Genomic DNA, 23,272 nt, shown 5'->3' on the forward strand with positions numbered 1-23,272 from the left:
ATAAACAGGCCATCTAACTTTCTCTTTGAAAATTGTCCCACTGAAACTATATACACAGATTTACATTTATACTTCTTAAAATCTGAAAACACGCTACTCCTAGCAACACCTTTGCTCATCATAGATAAATGTATGCATGAAAGATTTTAGGCACAAAAGAGCACAAAGGGCCTCAAGAAAAGGTGGAACAGGCTTATTTACGGAACTTCTAACGAGCAAAAGAAGCCCACGGCACCAATTATTTACATGTTGGACTGAATGAACACTATTACTCTCTGGCTGGAACACTTCGTTTACTGACCCCTGACAAAGGCAATTTGTTGAAACCCGGCCCATGTCCTTTCTTGAGGCCCTTTGTGCTGTATTTTTGTTTTGGTTTTGCCTTGCTCTATCCACTGCACTATCGATTCCCTCTCTGCTGCTGTCTTGAATTAAAGGGTATGGCATGCATAATTTTACAGCTGAAACAAATTTAAAAACAAGTGTTACTAAGCATAAATCTTCCTTTTATACAGAAACACCTTCTAAAGTTATTTGCATTCTTTCAGGATCCCTACTTCAAAACTATTTAAGTGTGTGTGGCTATTTGCTTTCATCTGTCTGGTTTTTTTTCTTCACATTTTCTTTCAGCAAGTGTGGCCCAGCCAGCAGGTGGACAAGGTGTCTACTCAGAGTGGTGAAATTTGGGGGGAGGGGCCGCAGGGACAGCTGAAAATGTTATCATGATCAGCTTTGATCCAAGAACAACCATGTCAGTTTCTGATGAAGTTCCGTTTCCCCATGCCAAGCATTTCTGCCCAATCATTACTACTACTACTATTTAGCATTTCTATAGCGCTACAAGGCATACGCAGCGCTGCACAAACATAGAAGAAAGACAGTCCCTGCTCAAAGAGCTTACAATCTAATAGACAAAAAATAAATAAAGTAAGCAAATCAAATCAATTAATGTGAACGGGAGGGAAGAGAGGAGGGTAGGTGGAGGCGAGTGGTTACAAGTGGTTACGAGTCAAAAGCAATGTTAAAGAGGTGGGCTTTCAGTCTAGATTTAAAGGTGGCCAAGGATGGGGCAAGACGTAGGGGCTCAGGAAGTTTATTCCAGGCGTAGGGTGCAGCGAGACAGAAGGCGCGAAGTCTGGAGTTGGCAGTAGTGGAGAAGGGAACAGATAAGAAGGATTTATCCATGGAGCAGAGTGCACGGGAAGGGGTGTAGGGAAGGACGAGTGTGGAGAGATACTGGGGAGCAGCAGAGTGAGTACATTTATAGGTTAGTAGAAGAAGTTTGAACAGGATGCGAAAACGGATAGGGAGCCAGTGAAGGGTCTTGAGGAGAGGGGTAGTATGAGTAAAGCAACCCTGGCGGAAGATGAGACGGGCAGCAGAGTTTTGAACCGACTGGAGAGGGGAGAGGTGACTAAGTGGGAGGCCAGCAAGAAGCAGATTGCAGTAGTCTAAACGAGAGGTGACAAGGGTGTGGATGAGGGTTTTGGTAGAGTGCTCAGAAAGAAAGGGGATATTCCAAGTGGGGAATATCAAGATCAATAACGTAGTTATATACTGCAGAATCCAGGGCGATTGGTTCTGTGCAGTTTACGAAAGCAAATTAAAAATAAATATAACAGAAAAACAATTATACATTCAGGTATTAACCACAAATTAAGAACCAAATAAAAAAGTCTTAAGCTTTTTGAGAAAAGATAATTAGGCTCAAATTGGATCAAAGTAGGCAAAGAGTTCCAAACAGGAATTGTACAAACAACAAATACAGTATTAAACATTTTTAAATAAATATCGTACACCCCTAAAATTAGAAGGAAGTTTCAAAACTGCAGATAAGCAGAGTGTCTTTAAGAGGGAATCCTAATTAAGTTAAGCACTAGCTCCAAAGGTTTCAAAAACTATACAAGCCGATTTAAACAAAATTTACTTTTGAATTGGAATTCAGTATAACTTGGCCATTGGAGGAGCAACACTATCACATTTTTTTATCCTAAATATTAGAGAAACAGAAGTATTTTAAATTAATTGAAGCTTACACAAAAGTATTTGGACAAGCCCAAGTACAATACAGTAATCAAGGTGGGACAGAATCAACACCTGAACTAAAAGGGAAAAGGATGCTTATGTGAAATAAGATCTAACCAAACTTAACTATTCTAACATAAAATATTCTCTGCCATAAAATGGTTCACCAGAGATTCCAGAGTCAGGGAAGATTCAAGAACAACTCCTAACACCTGAGATTTATCCTCAACAGGTAGAGACTGGCCTGATAACAAATTAGGAACACTGGTGCCACAATTCTTAAACTATAAGACCTTAATTTTATTGGCATTCATTTTCAGCATATTAGATATGGCCCAATGTTGAATTCTATCAATATCAAACACCAATCTCTTAAGACTGTCAGACAATATCTCACATGCAGGTATCAACATCAAAATGTCATTGGCATATGAAAAGCAAAGGTTCATCGTCATCCAACTTAATACATCCTAAAAAGGCCAAAGTTATAAAGCAAAAAAGACAGAGGAGAGCCCTAGGGCATTCCACAACCAGGGCACCAAAACTGAGAAAGCAAGTTATTCTTCCAGACCAGTAAATATTCTAGGACAAGTTCTACGAATGAGAGAAAATGAGGCTCTTTTGTGAGAAATTAACCATTTAAGAAACATCATGGATTGTCTATTGCAGGTTAAAATAGAATTTTTTTTTTGCTTTTTGATAAAGTCGATGGGCAACCAACATTGAGGAAGGATGAATGGTGACTATTTGAGAAGGCATTTTTTTAGGTGGAAAATTTATTTTGAGAAATACAATTATACAATAGAAAAAATTAAATGTATAAACTGTTCAAGTTTGAAAAAATTAGATGTTAAAAATTCTAGCCCTAGAGCATGGTGATTATTTTAGCACTCTTGGTTGCCAAAGTGGGAAATACTCTGCCATAGAGCAATTAGTACATTGTTAAAACTATGACTAGTTTTCATAGAGGTACAACAGAAAGAGGGAGAAGAAATGAAAGGATGATGAGGTTGGACTGTGATTTGGAGATTGACCATAGAGAAGAAACATCCTATGGCTGGTCTAATTATTAAAATTTTAACCCCTTACCAATTAGTATCAAAAGAACCACATCTAAAGTTGTACTATATGGTAACTGAAGAGGACAATTATGCATAATATGGTTTGTGTATAATTGCTGAATATTTTCTTTGATTTTGGTGATGAGTTAATTAAAAATGGAGTTCTGGGGGAAAAATATATACCCATATATCTGCAAAAACTCTTTGAAAATAGTCTCTTTTTATGTGTAATCCACTGTCCTATGCCTCAACTATCACTTTCTCATATTAAGTTTTAAGTTCACTTCTGTTCAGTCACTTCCGTATCAGATTTTGATCTCCTAGATTTACTATAGTTATTCAAGTAAATTGTATTTTGCATCTGCTTTTCTCTGTTGGCTGATTCGCTCTTTAAAAAATGTTTTTTTCCTGTTTTGCAAAGCCTGTTGCTTCTTTCTATATATGGTTTAACAGAATTCAGGAAGCATGAATAAGTATTGAGTGTCTCCATTTAGGAAGAAATGAAGGGAAAGTCACAGACACACTGATTAGATGGTAGGCATAGAAGAGTTCTTGTTCTTATATCCAATTGGATTATCTCTCTTTGAAGCCAACCAGTAATTTCAAAGTTGTATGAAAATGAAAAGAAGGCAAATTGATTGTCGGCCTGTTTCTCATTTCATTCTGTTAAAACACTTTTCTATTAGTTCCGGAACTTCACAGCACTTTTCGCTAATCTTCTCTGACTTGACTGTTGGCAATTCCACCTACTCTTACAGATATGCCTTCCTGTTTGATTATCTTATGACAATCTTCGATCCAAGTGAAATTTTTGTTTAGTCTTCTTCCAGTGAAAATCATCTTGGCACATTAGTTATGACCAAATATCATCCTGATGACTTCTGCTCAGTGCTTCCTGCATCACATTCTCTCCAGAAATGACAAGGAGTTAAATAGCTGTGTCAAGTTATAAAGTGTTATTTTAATTATTTATCAACTATCTCAAATTCATAAAGTGGCTTATCATTCAAATTCAATTATTACTCACTTATGCATGCTTTCCCTACTACTTGTAATAAACCAAGCTGACTTTCTCACTACCTCTGTGTCAGGAACACTTGTCTGGAGGAAGTCTGCTCCCTTCACAGAAACTTGTATCACTACTGCTACTGAAAGGTAAAAATCAAGTGAACCCATAATCCAATAAGCAAACTATTTCCACTAAATAATTCAAACTTGATGGCTATGGGCAAGAAATATATCTCATTTTTAGCAGGAAAAGACCTCAGACATGGCTTACTAATAGCATTCAGCTGTAAAGACTAGATGAAAATCCATCCGTAAGTCAGAAAACCTCCTTTTTAACGTCTATTCCCAATCTTAACCAAAATATTTAAATTTAAAATTTATTATTATTATTATTACATTTGTACCCCACGCTTTCCCACATAATGCAGGCTCAATGCGGCTTACATAGTAATTTGAAATTTCACATTAAAACTTATCTTGCTAGTGCTGCAAATGTATAGTATTCAAGGAACAAGCAATGCTATAACTTCCTCTTCTAACACTATCAGCATTTCACTTAAAGCTGTTCCAGGAAGTCAAAACTTCTGAGTTTTGTGCTGCTGTATTCACACAACTCTATAAAGAACACAGTATTTACCAATAACACATCTTTTTAAAAAAGGTTGTTCTCTGGCCTGTGGACTGATCTTTACAGCTGAGTGCTGTAAAATAAGCAACAACTGAGGTCTTTTCCTCCCAATACTCACGAACAACAAAAATAAACATGGTTTTTGAATTTTTTTAGTGGAAATAGTCTGCATATTGTATTGAGCCTTCTTAGGAAACCACCATCTCTGGTCTACTTAGCACACCTATAACTGCTCATCTCTTGATCTCCATTGCCTATTATGCCATTTGCATTGCATCCTTCTGTCAGGGCACCTGTGTTCACCTTGTGCAGTATTTTTATGCTATTAATACAAATTATTTATTCTTTCTTCAGTCTAGAGTCCTATGTTTTCTCCAAGCTTACTTATTTAAAAAGCTTTTACTTTATCACAATGTGTTTCTAAGCAGGAAACAACAAACCAACAATCCAGTTAATATATAGAATATTCTAACAAAATAGAAAATAATAGTACATGTTAACTTAATAAAACATCTGTAAATCACTAAGAAAGATACTTAAAAACAACCCCTTAGTATACAGAATTTTTAAAAAAATATATATATAAAATCTCAACATTTTTAAATAAAAAATACATCAAAAATATTATCCTAAAATTCACAAAGAACAGTAAGAAGCACAGAGAATAGTAATCCTCAGTAATCCCCCCTTCGAAAATAACAGGCTATCAATACCATGGGAATCTTGATTCTCCCTAATATATAAACTCAAATAGCCATGTCTTCAGATCAGGACTATAGCTAGATTTGGGCCCCAAATTTATTTTGCAGTTCCACAAATCCTTGCTCCTCCTCTTCATCTTCCATCTCTCATCTCTGTTCCTAGCCTGCAGTTTCAATCATTGCTGCTTCTCCTGCTGCAGAACCGACACCTCTCTTCTTCCTATTAGTGCTGCATCATTCATTGATCAACAGCTGATTGAACTATGCAATATTCCATGGATACTATTGTGAGATTCAAACAACTGCTGATCACTGAACTTTGTGGAACTAGCAGGTGGGGGGGGGGGGGAGAGGGGGAGAGAGAGAGGTTCCAGCTCTGCAACATAAGCAGTCACAACGGATGCTATAAGAATGGCACAGAGACAGTTGATAAATGAGGAGGTGTAAGCGGTCTTAAAGCTCTTGGGTGGGAAAATGGAAGGAAGGGAAAAGTGGGTCTCCAAATTAGCAGGGGTGGGGACAGACATTAGATGGGTGGAAGTGGATTCTCAGACTCATTTATGAGTTGTGAATGAGAGTGAAAATGTGAGGAGAGATAAGTGATACTGACTGGATAAGGGCAGTGGAGATTCAAAGACTGGGAGACAGGGGAGGCTGAGTGGGGCTTGACAGAGACTTGGTGAATGATGAGTGGTAGCAGATTGACTGGGGCTATGTATGGGGGATATGAGATGGAGAATAAGAGGTTGAAAGCTGTTACTTAGAATATGTCAGACTAAGGAAGGGTTGCAAAGCAGTAGAAAGAAAATGAGGAGCAGGTTGTGAAGGTGAAAGAACAAAGATTTAGGTACGAAGTGATGTGACAGGAGTTAAAATTAATTTGGGAAATAAGTAAAAGATGGGAAGAGGGTAAGAAATCAAACAAAGAAACTGTGGAATATGGAGGGGATGAGTGACAAAAGGAACCAGGGGAGATAAGGGAATGAGAGAATTAAAGACTGGACAGAGCCAGAAAAGAAAGAAGGGAAGGATCACTGTTAGAGACAGAGGTAGGGGAAGAGGTAAAGAAGACAAGGAGCCTGCCCCTTTCTAGATGAATCACTTTGGTTGGCTGAAGGGAAAGGCAATTTTCAATTAATCCTTTTGAACATTTTTCACAGGTTCATTGGCTCATTTCAGGATAATACTGGAAAAGGATCACACCAAAGGCTAATAAAGGGTTAATTTGCCTGAATGGGAGGGGAATTTTGTTTTAAAGAACCTGCAGAGTTTTCTTCAATTTGATATCTCCTGTTTTGACTGAGAAGATGAATAGCCTTGATAATATATGGAGACAAGTGAAGAGAGCAGAAAATTGTTGCAGAATTACAGCCCAGAAAGTTGGTAAGGGAAGATTTCCAGAACCACAATTTATAAAGTCTTGTTCCTGCTTTGTGAAGGGCCAAACATTCCACCCCATTTCTGCAAAGACTCCCATTTTCAGGAACTTTAATATTTCATAAATCCAGCAAAAATGAATTAAATTGGATTTATGCCCAACAGACTCATTTCTGATAATGCCCGACTCTTTCATCATACTTCAAACTATGACAAATCTTGTTCAGAACCTGTCATAGCTATATCGATAGATGCTGAAAAAGCTTTGGATAGAGTTGAATGGTGGTACCTATTTCATATAATGCAATGGTTTGGTATTCCTATAGAATTTATTGATAAAACTAAAGTATTATATAACTCTCCCTTGGCTCATATCTTAGCAAACAATTCCCTTTCAAATCCTATAACCCTCCACAGAGGAACTCGTCAAGGTTGTCCCCTTTCTCCCCTTCCTTTTAATATAGCATTAGAACCATTATTAATAACTATCCGCTCTTCACCTACAATATCTGGAATAAATATAAAGAAAATAGAAATTAAAGTCTCTGCATATGCAGATGATATTATGTTATTCCTAACTAATCCAAATCAGTCCTTCAATCATTTCTTTAAATTAGTAGATAAATATGCCTCCTTTTCAGGATATAAGATAAACATACAAAAGACAGAAGTATTACCTCTAAACCTATATGCCACTCCTGATATAGTTTCTCCATATGGCTTATTATGGACCCCCAAAAATTTGAAATATCTAAGAACTGAACTTTCCATAAACATAGAAAGTACAATTGAAGTAAATTCCAAAAAAATTATTGAAATAACGCATTCGTTACTCCAATCTTGGTCTCCATTATGCTTAGCTTGGTGGGGTCGCTTAGAAACAATTAAAATGATGATTTCTCCCAAAATCAATTATATACTAAGTATGATTCCAATTTTATTTCCTTCCTCTTTCTATAAGCAAATTGACAACATTTTAAATACTTTTCTTTGGAATGGAAAAATGCCCAAAATAGCCTTATCTACCCTTAAATTACCAAAAGAAAAAGCTGGAGTTTCTTTTCCCAAACACTTCATATGTTCTGACATCAAAGAAGATGAGGTGCTTCAGAAAGGTCCAAAGAAACAGAATTTGTTGAAAGGATGAATACAAGGAGGTGCCAGGTGCTGGTCTTATTGCCCAAGGTGTGTGCCAAATGTAAATAAATTACTTGGTTCAAGTGACATTACACAGTCTAAGCAACTGGGTCTTATCCAGTTAGTTCTAAAATGTGGCAAATTGAGGCAGCATTTCAGTTCAGCCTGTACTTCTGGTTGGAATACAGATCACAAGAAAAAGCTGTGCATTGCTTTGCTTCTCCCCATCACAATGGAAAAGACACAGGCAGTGTCTACTCATAAGTGGAAAAGGCTAATGAAAACAGTTCTGTTATAGAGACTCATAACTGAAACAACAGACTTTATGGTGGCCTGAGATGGTTACAAAGCAGGCCACCAGGCAAAGCAGATAAACAGTCTACTTAATAGCCAAAGGCTCCCAGAGATTTACACACCTGTGCCCGACATGGCCATGTTTCGCCTTGAAACAGCTGCATCAGGGGCTAAGTTTACCAGCTGGTGGAAAATTACAAACTTCACCATGTCTGGACCAACAGATAACAAGGTTAAAAGCAATGCTCATTCCTCTGGGAGTGTTTTCTCAATTATACAAACACACCCAGAGAAAAAAGCATTGCTTTTAACCTTATCATCTGTCAGACCACCACTACTACTACTTAACATTTCTAAAGCGCTACCAGGGTCGCGCAGCACTGTACAATTTTAAACAAAAATGAATAGTCCCTGCTCAAAGGAGCTTACAATCTAAAGGACAAGTATGCAGTCAATCAATTGGGGCAGTCTAGGTTTCCTGAATAGAGGTAAATGGTTATGTGCCGAAAGCTACAGTGAAGAGGTGGGCTTTGAATAGGGATTTGAAGATGGGCACGAGAGGGGGCTTGGCGTATGGGCTCAGGAAGTTTATTCCAAGCATAGGGTGAGGCGAGGCAGAAAGGGCAGAGCCTGGAGTTGGCGGTGGTGGAGAAGGGTACTGATAGGAGGGATTTGTCCTGTGAGTGGAGGTTACGGATAGGAATGTATGGGGAGATGAGGGTAGAGAGGTAATGTGGGGCTGCAGATTGAGTGCATTTGTAGGTTAGTAGAAGTTTGAACTGTATGCGGTATCTGATCAGGAGACCAGATGTGGTGAAGTTTGTCTTTTGCTTTTATCCTCTATGTTTGCCTTGTTATTATCTCACATAGTAGATGAAAGCAGATAAAGACCAAAATAGCCTTTCTTGTCCGCCCAGTAAGTTGGTTAGGGTTGTAATTGCCCCTCCATGCAAATCTCCCCCTCATGTCTTCTTAGATATCAAAAAGTCTTTTCATTTCTGATTTGAGCCAATAACCAGTGACAGCACCAATCACCCACCTTATAAGAAATGATATGAATAAGGATAAACCAGGAACCAAAAAACAAGGTTACACCACAGTAGGCATACAGATCCTCATCATGAAAATATGCAGCTTAAGATCTTAAAGAACAATTAACACACGACGCACAGCACTTCAAATTACTGCAATATGTCACTCATTCAGGATAAAAGGACAATGAATGAAGGAGGCAGTCTACAGGTTTGTTTGTTTTTTTTTTTTTAAATCTGCATCTTAATATATTACTGATACCGGTGTGGGAACCCAGGAGATGTGATGTCCTGCTTGCTGGGCACAGAATGTCAGTGCTGTAGGATACTTACACTGTAGGAATCTATGTAGGGGGAATTTTGAGGGAATTTATAAAGGCTCGTCCTTTATATTACTGCTTTAATTTTCATACGATTTACTTTTGTAATGTCATTACTGTTGTAATCCACCTTGAGCTTTTTCTGTGTAAGATGGACAATAAACCTAACTGAACATACAGCTACTTCTAAGACACAAGAAGGAAAAAGAATATAAACAAGATAATTTCAAAGGATAAACATGTTTCATAAACCCTAGAACTGAAAAATCCATTAATACTACTATTACTTATCATTTCACAATATAAATGTTTTGTTGTGTGATCCAGGCCATATTCTTATAATTTAGCTTTAGATTTAACTCCTCTTATGTTTCTTCGCCCCTCTCACTTTAAGTTTGTGGTCTAAGAAAAAAGTTGAATTGTTATGGAGGAATAATGTTCTAAATAGAAATTTCTTTTCTGTTTTTCTTAACAAGATGTAATGCTTGTGATATGTTTAAAAACTAATAAAGAATTCACTCAAGGCTGTGTACAATAAGAATAAATTAAAGTTAAGCAATAGACAATTACAGCAGTAAAAATATTCAAACAACAATGTAATGAAATGTAACAATCAGGCTGCAGCAAGCTTTTTTGGCCTATGTAGAGTAACTGTGGATTTCAGCATGGATTTTTTGGTTGTTTTGTTTAGAAATGTAAGAAATCTTACACATTCTTATATAATAAAGCAAGCTAATTAAATGTATTTGATAGCTTAAGAGCTTGGTTCCTGGTCAAGCTGGTATCGTGCACAGGATTTCTTCCCTTTCCACAAATTGCCAGAATATGTGTTGGCAACCCTCATCCCCAGAGCTCAATTTCCTGGCAGAAACACCCAATCCTGACTGCTTGCACAGAGCAGACGCCAGGAAAAAAAACATAGTTGCACCTATTATTCTCGAATTAAAAGGAACTAATTAAAAGGACACCTGGAAAAGAAAACCAGGGCAAGGACCCCATGCAGTCAGTAAAATCATATAACCTGTCTCGGTCAAATAACAGGAGCCAGGCACAGAGCCAGTTACCCTGTGCCCGCCCCCCCCCCCCCCCCCCCCCCCCCAGGCAGAGAGCTGTGACATTGCACATACTTTACGCATGCTCTGCACAACACACAAACAAGCCACCAGCCGCCAGCTGTTCAGCTTCATAAATACTGTTTTCTAACTATAATTTTTGAAGACTACTAGTTACCCAAATGTCATTGAAGAGACTACAATAAAAACAAAACACATGGTGTATTAGCAACTGATTATGTAAATTGCTGTTTTCTCTCTTTTCTTATTTTTTATTCAGTCAAAGGGGCTCTGTACATAGTATCAAAGAACTAAACTGTACAATGCCTCAGAGGCAGTGCATGGGGCTGCTGCAGTACTGTCTCATAGTTTATATGTTTCTGTCTCCCAACATTAAAAAATGAACACGATGATGCCTCTTATCATACAAGTTGTTCACCCAGGCTGGCAGGACAACTAAGCTTTGTATTCACGCTCACTTCTCCCAAAGCATTAATGTAACACAGGAAAATTGTTATGATCATTGTTGTGGTTGTATTTATATCTTGTGTTTACATTTTGTTTTTAGAAATTATGTATGTTTTGAACTGTAATCCACTGAGAATTTTTGAGATTTAAAATATTAATATTCCGCACAAATAAATACATGCAAGAAAGATTGGTACTAATCTGGTCTGTATTTGCGTGGTATCCTAGTTATTATTAAATCAGAGACTTCATCATGCAGATTAGCATCCAACTGGTCCATACATTGTGAGATGTTATCGGACACTGATATATCCAAGTTTGCTTTGAGAAGGAAGGGCAGTGAAAGAGCTGAACAGATTGAAGGAGAATGGAATTTGTTAACTGAAATCCCATTTGAATATTTTTCAACATTTGATAAGATCCCATCAGTAGCTAAACCCATGCTCCACTAGCAATTACTCAGCAGTAGTTTAGAAATACTTTAAGCTGATCCTCCTCAAATCCCCTAATCCATGTGAGAAGACATTTGTCAAAGTGACGCAAATGACCTCATCTGGAGTGGGATACGTTCCATGACATCAAGAGTAATATGAACCAATCAGAACCAGCAAGAGTAACAATCTCTGACTTACTTGCTGCTAGCAGAGGTAAGGGCAATGTTTTTCAGCTGCGTTTCCAGTCTCATGACCGCTCTGGAAGGGATCGCCATAGTTTTATAAATCCAATTGCACTAGAAGACAGAGGACTGCACAAAAATTTCACAACCTATTAAAGTAGGATGCCTTAACCAAGAAAAGGGACTCACGGGAAGTTGCTCAAAGAACTTCAAAAACTGATCCTCAAAACAATAACATTATTAACTGATAGAGGATATTACTGTTTCCATGACAGAACTGGGCATGTTCAGTGCACTTACAGGACAATTTCCAAACCCATTTATACTGGGAAATGACACAACAAGGAAAGTTATCAATGTAGGTTACCATTAAAAGATAGCATATTTTACCATGTCATGCTATTTTACCACAAAATCTCATTGTAAAAAAAATGGGACCCTGTGCTATAGTATCACAACTTGTGGTAAAATAACCCATCTTAATGGTAGCCCACATTGATAACGCCTCCCCTAAACTGGCTGTCTGCAAACCGTCCTTCCTCAATGCACCTAGAAGTACACAAAAGTGACCCGCACTGTGTATACTGTTAAACTGCATTTAAGGAAGCATTCCTGGTAGAACTGGGGCTGCTTAGGGAGGGAGAAGAAAACACCACACGTAAATTGCATTTTCAAACCTACATATATTTCCATGGGGAAAAAAAAGCATGCTTGTGGGCCCATTTCAATTTGAAACTTGCAGTGGATGTAAGCATACAAGTCCTTTTGTTTTAAGTCTTTGCTCTAATGTGGACAGTTTGAAAAATGCTCCCAGCATGATCAACTGTCAAATTGCTCAATTACATATTACTTTCTCTATGATAATTTATTATGAGACTTCTTTTGTTCTAAGTCATCCCCACAAACACATTTATCAATTCTCTTGAATTTGGGCTCTTGAAATGTGATATAGAGACCGGTGGTACCCTCTGAATTAACTGGTTTATTAAGGAATAAGATTTCAAGCACTAGCTCATGCCTCAATAAACAGGTTAGTCCAGACATGTCAATCAGCAATCTTGGAGGCCTGAAAACCTATCAGGATTTCAAGATATCACTAATGAATACTTATGAAAGATTTTTGCATGCAAATATGTCATTTCACATTCATTAGGGATATTCTGAAAACCTGACTGGTTTGCAGGCCTCCAGGACTGCAATTTGAAATCCATTTTTAGACTAATAGTGACTACTAAACCTATGCTTCAGGTTATCAGAGCACTAAATGCATATATATCCAATGCAGATATCCTGAAAGCCTTACTGGCTGAGGATCCTCCAGAACAGGGTTGGGATCTACTGCAGCACCAGCCTCTCTGTCATTTTTGCAGCTACAGACTTAGGGATAGGTTTATTAAAGTGCACTAAGTAGTCTGCAAGTTAGCAGGCACGGAGGTGGGGGAAATCTGGAGATTGGGAGGTTGGGGGGGGGGGACCTGCTTTTGGTTGGGGTTATTTTACCCCAATTTTCAACCCATAAAGTGTCTTGTGGTGTTATGGTACTTCCATAGTAATGAGATGTAATGTATTTGCATCTCATTACCATGTAATCCACGGCGACTTAAATATTGCCATGGTGGTTTAAGACAAGCTGTGTTAGGGCTATTTAAGCTGCATTAAGGAGGAAATCATGCAACTTAAATCCCTAATACAGCTTGATGAATTCCCTCCTTAATCAGATTATAGGAGGTGTTTTCCTTGTCCATCTCTATTAATTCCAAAGCTAAATCAATGTGCATAGCAAGGTAGAAGGCAAACACAATTGTTACAAGGTCCCTCCCCAAAATGGTTCACAGTCTATATGTGAAAAGTGGCTTGTGCAGAGACATCTAAAGTATTGTCGTGTTTCAAAAGCTCTGTTCCCCCCCAGCCCAACCAAAAAGACATCTCAAGAAAACAGATAACATTCCAGGCAAATTGATAGGAAATGTCATACTATTGAATACTTCTATCTGCACTGCAGAAATCTGCAGTGAGCCAAGTATTATGCAGAAGCAAAATTAGGAAAACAGTGGTGCTCAGAACACAATCTTCCGAAGTGATAATACAATATGCATTGGTGCATTTTCAACTTTCCTGGTTGGTGGTCTGCTTAAGGTAAAGTTCCAAGATGTTATAGGCACACGTTTAATTAACCTGTCAACAGGTGATTGAAACAGCAGTTAGCAGAGAAACCATCTATTTGCAGTTACTACCTAGCACATGAATATTTATCCTTCATTCTTGTAAAAGTAGGACAAATTTAGAACAGATGTTATGAGGCCATGTAAGCATTAGATAAGTGCGAGGAGAATGTATGCAACTGAAAGCTGTCATTTGTTATTCAAACTCACCACAAATGCTAATCAGTGTACAGTAAAATGGCAAAGCATTAGTTAAAAGTCTGTCAAAATTGTCCATTTTCACCTGAATATTGAATATCACATTGTAAAAGAAAAACATTTTAAAAGCAAATTTGGTAAAACTGCAGAAAAATATGAATTTCCAGACTTTTACTGTTAAATTAAAGGGCAACTACTGGTTCAGGCCATCTGAAAGTAATCTTCTGGAGTCTGCATTTCTACTGAGTTGCCAACTCATACTGCTGATGCATATGACATTTTTACAGTTTTAAAATCACCTTAAAATAGATATTAACTTCAAGAGTACTTGTAAGGCCCGTATTATCCACAAAGTGAATCCTAAGCAACATTTCATATAAAATTCTGTAGACAGAAAACACTACTATAACACTGTTTCAAATGATATAGCCAAATTTTAAAGGGCTGGATTCAAAGCACTGAAGCTATGATCAATAGGAAAGGGGTGGCACTGACCCATTAGATTACTTGCTTTGCTTTTTCCTTGGCATATCAATCCTTTGTGTGTGAAAGGGTTACATTAGCCCAAAGGGTACCTGTATTGTCTGTAACACCATTCAACAACCCAAGCTCATGGTAGCAGAGAATCCACTGGTACAAAGAAATCCATGAACAGGAAAACAGAGAAAAATCATATGAACAGAGGATGTGGTAAACAGAACAAGTAAACTAGCTAATGAAATAAAGCAGTACCAAGACATAAAAATACCATCAGTGAAAGGAAGAATTGTAAGACTGGGATTTTGCAATGGAAAGAGAAGGGAGAAATCTATGATACTTAACATTTTGTGACACTGAATATGTCTGTAAAGTATTTCCTCAATAAGGAGTTGAAGAAAGCAAACACAAAACAAAGTAGATATACCCATCACTACATTTATACAGTAAAGAGCTTCCATGGATCTAAGGAAAACTGACAGGAACAGACAAGATATATCAATTTCTTTGACCACATGAGGGAGAAATTAAGAGGAAGAGTAAGCACTAGGGATCAGAGGAGGGAAAGCTTCCCACAGTTCATAAATTTCACATAGAAGTTGGAAACTAAAAGTAGGAAGAACCAGCTCCTGCAATCCACCTGCTAATTTTGGTTATTTACTTCATAAAAGAAGCTTTGATGTAAAAAGGTAATGTCTCACTGTCAATAGGTTCAATAATTTAATTACAAAGAGATAAGCCTTTAAATCTGTATCTGAAGAAATGAAACCTAGGACAAACACTTCACATTCCAAGGAGGGAGGTGGGACAAATGCTGGCTTCCTTGGTACTCTGTCTGCTACAGTCTAAAACCCCACCCCGGAACCTACACAAAGATTACCACCGATAGTGCAGTGTGCCCAAGTGAGTGTAATCCCCTCCACTCCTACCCAGGATTAACCTGGTACCCCATATGGCACCAGTGATGTATTAATACTGTTAAGGGGCATCCTTCCACATAAGAGAAGTCTCTCTCTTTGCCATCCTCTAGCTCAAACCATAGACTGATTGTTTCTCCCTTCCTTTTCTTTTTAAACTCATCTCACAGATCCATCCAAGCCTGACTGACCCAGAGTTAGTAGATTCAACAGCAGTACTAAATGAAGGTGGCTATGGCGTAGCAGAGGAGTAGCCTAATGGGTAGTGAAGTGAGCTGTGAACCTGGAGAACTGGGTTCAATTCCCATTGCTACTCCTTGTGACCCTGGGCAAGTCACTTAACTCTCCATTGCCTCAGGTACATAAACTTAGATTGTAAGCCCAGTAGGGACAGAGAAAATAGCCGCATAGAATATGTGAACCACTTTGGTTGTACCACAGAAAGGTGGTATATCAAATTCATGACCCTTTACTTTCTAGTCCTCTACCTACTGGCACAGGCTGCTGGTCACACAGCATGTGGTCCATGATGCAGAAGGATCCGTGCACAAACATACTCTCTGGACTTCCCCTCATCCGCTATAATGTTACTAGACATATGTTCCTATTTTACTACCAGAGAGTGCAACAAGCAAGTAGTTTAAAAGACATGGAATGATCTCACAAAGAAAATAATTTATTAAACAAAGGGATCTTCTTAATAAATTATGTTAAGCAGTAGAATGCAAATTAGCATGCACTGTTACCATGGTGATATGACAACAAGAACTTAGTGCATTTAACTGCACACTATCTTAGGGCAAGAACTGGGTGGTTTATGAGCAGAGAACGGGGGTGTACTGCCTTGAGAGGAGGTAGTAAGTGCATTTGTTCTAATGCTACATAGTCCTCTTGCATAGTAAAGAACATTCTGGGTATGCCCCCACTTACTATGCATTAATTTTTGCTATTAAAGAGTGGAAAGTGTGAAAAACTTACCACACATTAGTAAAAGGGCCCAAAAGTTTCAAAACATAGAGCTTTCTGATCCTCAGAAACATTCTTCAAATAGATAGAACATAACATGTTCAACAGCAACCTGACTCCCTTCTTGCCCATGTCTTCCATATAACCTCTCAATCTACTTTTCATCTCTGGCCCAAGCATAACCAAAATCTACCACAGTATTGCACCTCCCCCACCCCCCCCACCCCCAAAAAAAGAATATTATAGAACCCTAATATTTCTGCTGTTTGGAGCTGAACTGTCCTTCATTTCCAGTAGACAGATTCAAAAAGAATATAAATTTAGAATCTCTTTTCCCTGGAAATGGTAGCTCAACCACAGGAGCCTAAGAATCTTTTTATTATTATTATTATTATTTCTTCAGTAAAAAACATTTTGTTGACTGGACAAAGAGATTTGTTAGTCATTTTTCAAAACATCAGCCAAATACTTATTGAATAAAATTCTGCTGTAGCATTTTTACTCTTTGGAAAATGTAAAAAAAATATTAAATTTTTCTTTCTGATAATATTTTCTAAAGTTTTCACATTTTCTAACAAAATGAGACTTTGGGGCCCTTTTACTAAAGCTTAGCACACATTAACGAAATTAGCACAAATTAAATGCTAAGATGCCCATAGATTTAAAAAATGGGCTTCTTAGCATTTAGCATGCACTAACCATTAGCAAATGCTAAGCTTTAGTAAAAGAGACCCTTTATCTTTAGGCAAAGCATAAGAATATGTTTGTAGACTCAATACTTTATTCCCCCCAGGCCTTCAAGCAAGTAGAATTACCAAAAAAGCAATGTCTCTGTGATGGACTGTGTGGAAAAAACCCAGTTCCCCTTAAGTGACTCCCTTACAGGGCACCAAAAGAGAGATCTACCTCTAGACTGCTTAGCCAAAGGGGAGTAAAAAACCAGAGCAGGAAAAAGACAGGGATGCCCAGAGCAAGAAGGAATAGCCCTTCAGGGTAGGCCTCCATGAGTTATGGACTAGAAACCAGGGGTGGGGGGAAAGAGTGGCCAAGATAGGAAAGTTCTCAGTTGAATTTTATAAACTACTAACCTTGTAGCCTGACAGAAACAAGACCCTTTCTTGTCTGTTGAATGTTGATCTTTTAGCTGATACTTCTTGTACCTGGTGACCAACTACAGCCTGGCAGGAACCACTCCTTTTATATAAGAACTGTGCTACAAGAGGATTATGCTTATTCCTGAGTTACCAGGCCTGTGACAGGAACAGGTCTGGGTGTATACTTGATGCATAACCCAATAATATTGCCATCCAAGCTCCTTGCATTGTTACAGTGCATGTTCTTTTCTTACATTTGGTTCATGCTCTACCTTTGAATCCTGTCTCATGCTTGATTTCTACTCCACAGTTGGTTCCTGTTCTACATTTGGCTTCTGTTTCTGCCTTGTCTCTCCTTGCTTGACCCTGGCCTGGCCTAGCCTCTCCATCCATGCTCTAGTCAATGGTGTGCCCTTACAGCAGGCACCTGTGGTTGAGTCATCAGATCATGATCACTCCAAAAACAACAGATGTCCTAAAGAAGCAGGAACAACAAAACTGTCCATTAGCCCAACTGATACTTCAAAAGAAGTAAATTTTAGTTTCACCCTTTTGTTCAATTAAAAGAAAAAGGAAAGCAGAGGAATTAACCCATGATGTATATTCTCTCAGAATGGCATCATCTTGCTCTCACCAGATGTAATCCATTTTGGCAAAAACTGGGACAGAAGGTAAAACAGGCCAGTTAACCTTATCTCAGTGGTGGAAATTTAATAAAAATCACTCTTCAGAAAGGACTATAAAAGAATCCCAAATCCAATATTACAGTGGCAGATTTGCATACAGTGGATGTGACAGGCATTCAAATCTCTCTCATGCATATTCAGTAGGGATATCCTAAAAATCAGACTAGCTGGTGGTCCCCCAGGACAAGTTTGAGAACCACTGCCATAGACTACAACACCCAAGACAGTATGATTTTTATCAGGTGGATGCCATTTTTTCAACAATTATAATCAATTTCTTTGACTAGGTGGCCAGAGAGTTAGAACAGGATAAAGGAGTGTACTTAGCTTTCCAGGTTTCAAAAAAAAAATCCAATCCATTGCCTGCTCCCCTACATTGAGTAGATGTTTCCGGCAGATGAGGCATCGGGTACCAGAGAGGAAGAAAAGGTTACATCTGTTTCCCTGGCCTCAATTAGTACTGAATACATGTAAGCAGCTGCTAGAAAGAGAGTATAGAAAGAAAAGAGTGAGGTGGACAGAGAAGACAGAATGAAGGGGAAAGGGAAAATTCAAGGGCTAAGAGCAGACTACACCACAGTGAATTGTAAAGCAGAAAATTAAAGAGGGCTGCATGAGGATTAGCAAGAGGGTGCACTCACATGTGTTGAAAGTGTAAAAATAAGGGTCAATAAATAAGTTACTGTATGGGAGATACTATTTTGTGACTTGCTCTGTTAAAAGGGGAAAGGCCTAAAGGTGGAGCAAGAATCTGTTCCTCTTCAGGATCAATGTTGTTGAGAAACCTATATTCAGTCCAAATAGGTTTTTTATAATGACTTTTAAAACCATATTTGTTCGGATTAACAATTATAACATGTTTCACATTCACTGTAAAGTGAAAAAAGAATAAGGTCTTAAAAAGACCCTTTGGTAATGGTCATTTTGTAAAAGTGACATCTGGATGCTTTTTCTACTTAGGACTAGATTTACTAAAGTGCACTAATGCTGTTAATCTGCATTTATTAGTAAATAGATCCCATTGTGTTATCAAATGGCAATGTGGGAGTGCCTTTTGGCAAGTCTAGCCCTTTATTTACTGGCTTAAAATCCACCTTTTACAAACTAATACTGCAGATGGAAACTGAATGCAACCCTTTTCCCTGAAGTGATTAAACAGAGATAATCCTATTGTCTGAGGGTATGAACCAGGAAAACATATCCTAAACTACTTAATACTGTTCTAGGCAGGCACAAGGGCTTCCCCACTTATTTTAATACACTGGACACAGATGGTTCTCAGATACAACAATTAAATGCTTTGGTTTTCCACAGAGATCAGTGTGTTTTTACCTTTATTTTGTCCCTCCTGCTACTTTCACTCCAGAAAAGTGAAATTATCTATATTCAGGATAAACTATAAATAAATCAAATATTTATATCCACTGTAGAGATTGCATGCCATGTGTAACATATAAAAAAAGGTGCTCATTTTCAAAGCACAGAGACTTACAAAATTGCATAGTAACCTATGTAACTGTGTAAGTCAATGTGCTTTGAAAATGAGGCTCAAAGTATTTAATGCCACAGGAAATGTCTCTAGAAGCTTCTCATATTATACCAACATTCACAACAGATGTTCAACTCAGTTTAAAAGAAAACTTATTCACATGTAACATCACAGGTAAAATTCAAATGATTTGAGCACTGAGTGAGTAAAATGAAGATACGCATTACTGTATTTATTAACCTTGTTTACAGTATCACTTATGATTCAACAACATGATTATCCTGGAACTTCTTTACCAGCAGCAACATAAGAATCTAGTCACAATCCAAAACAAGGGCTTTGGCAGGGGATGTAATAATGACTCACTGATATACATACAGCACTAGCGAAAAAGCAGCTGTGCAAGTTCTTTAGTAGATGGTAACCAACTAAAAGGGAAGTAAGGGGAGCCTATTCAAAGAACCCCAGTTTACCTAATTTTAGCCAGATGAAAGATTTTAATGGAAGCCACAGAGTTGGACAAGCATGAAACACTTGCCTGCTCCAATTTTCCTTTTTAAAAGCTTCCTGCCACTTTAAGGGCCCTGTTTACTAAGATGTGCTACCATTTTTAGCACATGCCTAAAATTAGTGCACGCTAAATGCTAGTGATACCTATATATTCTTATGGGTGTCTTTAGCATTTCACCCATGCTGAAAACGCTAGCACGCCCTTAACGCAGCTTAGTAAACGGGTCCCTAAGTCTGCAGGCTTCCAGTGTTGAAGCACAATTCATAACAGGCATACACAGCAGAACCTGTGCAGTGAAGCCCTCATTTTCATACAGAAAAATAGAAAACATCTTTAAAAAAACAAATCTTAACACAAGCAGCTGCAAAAAGGACTGAAATAAACAATACAACTAGCTTCTGTAAAGAACAGCTTTTCAGTAAAAGAAAACATTACATTTAGATTGACATCTGTTGATTTTTTTTGTCACTAATTGAGCATTGTTTTCTGGATGCCTCTCAAATTCATTTTCCCAGAACAATGGGTTTATTAGCTACAAAGATTACAAGAAACATCTGCAATTGCTGCCCACAAATTAAATATTTTCTGCACACTCTACCTCTCTGGAAAGTGAATTATTTTTCATTCTCTAATATAAAATCAACAAACGTTAATGGAGTGACAGAAAATCTCTCAACGTTCAATATGCAATGTGTGTCCTTAAAGGAGTATGCAAGGTTTGAGCACACAATTTAACCTATCAGCGTTTTCTCCAGAATATTTCAAGGTAAAAAAAAAACCTTGGGAATTATAACCAAATATACAGGTACATATTTCAAAATTGTAGCCAGCCAAGGACTTCGTATATTTCAGTCTATATTCTTTGCTACTACACGTCTTGGCTGCTGCAGACCAACATCTGCAGAGCTGCATACATTCATGCCTCATTTTAATCAAACACGGTTTATTAACGCTTTTTTTAAACACTTTCTACTCGCACAAACTTCAGAAGATTTTTCTCTCTTAATCAACCACATACATGTCGAACAGATAGTCACAGATGCTAAACCCTGGATTCCACATTTCCGCTACGCTCTCGTTTCCTCATAACTTCTTACTGTAACAGAACGCCGGGGTTAGCTGCGGACACGCAGGCTGCTCTGGGATAACCTGCGCTGCCTTTCCGTATGAATTCAGGTCACAGCTAGAAAGCTTCGCCTTTGCAGATCATAATTTAACACAGACGCGCGAAGTGATAGCCACGGCGGAGACTGAATCACGTACACAACAACAATTAGCATTCATCAGAAAAAAACCACGAAGCAAAAGTCGCCGAATCTCAAAATACTTCTGCTATCACGGTATTTCAGTGCTAGGGAGCCGACGTGACATCGATCCTCAAACACAATTAAACACAGACAGCATCTGGATTTAGAGAAAGCCGAGCATCCAGATGCTCAATTAGATTTTTCCCTCTCCTTTTTACATTTTAGTAACTATGATTTCTCACCAGGCATCGCGTTTTCAGTCACCAGTCATCAACAAGAGTGCAGAACTGAAAGCCACTGCAGAGAAGGGTCACAGTCGACCACGGGCAAATTTAACCCTTTTTCTTCAGTTATGAGTAAAGATTAAAACATTAAATTGTTCACCTGACTCTAACCAAAAATGGGCTAGGTTGTTTCTATGGATCCCAAATCTAGCTGGTTTAGAAACAGCAACATTAACAAATGGTCAGCGGCGGGCAGCAGTGAAGAGAGACGAAGCTCTGCAGATCAGCACCTGCTCCTGTGAACAGCTCCCAATGTAGACAGATGAGAACCAGACCACGCTGTGACATTACACCAAAATAAGCCAAACCCTAACCACATTTGACATTGCACCACAAGCCAATAAGTCATCCTCCCCTACTAAAACCACAATTTTTTTTGCATCCAAATGTACCCTACCATCCACACAAGGAATAAAATGCTGCATGGCTGAAGCCTGCACCACCGTCTCCTCCCCCTCACTTACCTCCATACTTGTCCCATCTGCAGGATATGAATGACACACTGCCAGATCCAGACCGAGACCCTGCAGAAGCGAATGGCCGCGGGGCTGGCGGCGGCGGTGGCGCCCATCATGGGGGGTCCCCGGCTGCTGAGCCCCTCCACCATCCCCAGACCGCCCCCGGTGTAGTCCTGCACAAACCACCTGAAACTGAGGATCTGCACCAACACGGAGGGCACCAGAACGAAGGAGAGCGTGAGCCCAAACCACAGATAGTCCCGCTTGGAGTAGTAGTCGACCGCCAACCACAGGTCGGTCCCCACATCCCAGAAGAAGACGAGAAGGGTCAGGACGATCCAGAGGCAGTCGAGCCAGGGTCGCTGTGCCTGCGGGGGTGGCGGCGGCTGCTCCTCGCCGGCTGAGCGCTGGTGCTTGGCGTTCTTTTTGCCCAGGAGGGCGCGCAAGCAGGCGCTCCGGCAACCCCAGTAGCACGACGAGGTATTGCAGCAGTGGCAGATGTGGATGGAGCTGCTCTCCTCCGGCTCCCCTTCCTCATTCCCGGCCGTCTCGTCCAAGTTGTGCAGCTGGGCGAAACCGGTACCAACCCCCAGACCATCAGATTTCGCCGCCATCTTGCTTTCTGAAGCTCCGCTGCGCCCTCCGCTTCCGGGGTTAATGACGTCACTTCCAGGCTCCCCCGTTTACCCGAGGGAAAGCCCAAGATGGCCGCCCTCTAGTGTTCAGGGGCAAGGTGACAGCCGAAGGTAGAAAGAGAGAGCTGGCAGTCAGTGTGATTGATTGAATTTTTTTTTTCCAAGAGATTTCTCTTGCACTCATTAGATTGACGCCTAAGTAGAAAAAGCGCCGTTGGAGAATGTTTAAATAATATATAATTTGTAAAGTTGTGTTTTCAAGTAATATTTTCTCTGTACGGTTAGTTTGTGCCGTTTGCTAAGAATGGCGAAATAATCCCACACTACTGACTTTCTTTTGAAAAACCCGCGTTTTCCCGCGCTGCCACTACGAGCTTTCGACTTCCGGAAATTAGACGTACTTCCTTCTATTTCTTGAACATTCAAAATG

The 23,272-nt window shown here is 39.0% G+C and overlaps 1 protein-coding gene across 1 annotated transcript in view; it reads right to left on the bottom strand.

Moving 5' to 3' along the window:
* Positions 1-22,821, bottom strand: part of XKR6 (XK related 6) — a 508,362-nt gene extending 485,541 nt beyond the window's left edge. Inside the window, exon 1 of the mRNA XM_030198714.1 lies at positions 22,214-22,821. Coding sequence (XP_030054574.1) covers positions 22,214-22,821 — 608 coding nt within the window. The remainder of the gene's footprint in view (positions 1-22,213) is intronic.
* Between the last annotated feature and the right edge of the window lie 451 nt (positions 22,822-23,272).

Source organism: Microcaecilia unicolor, chromosome 3, assembly GCF_901765095.1.
Source record: "Microcaecilia unicolor chromosome 3, aMicUni1.1, whole genome shotgun sequence".
Taxonomy (NCBI): domain Eukaryota; kingdom Metazoa; phylum Chordata; class Amphibia; order Gymnophiona; family Siphonopidae; genus Microcaecilia; species Microcaecilia unicolor.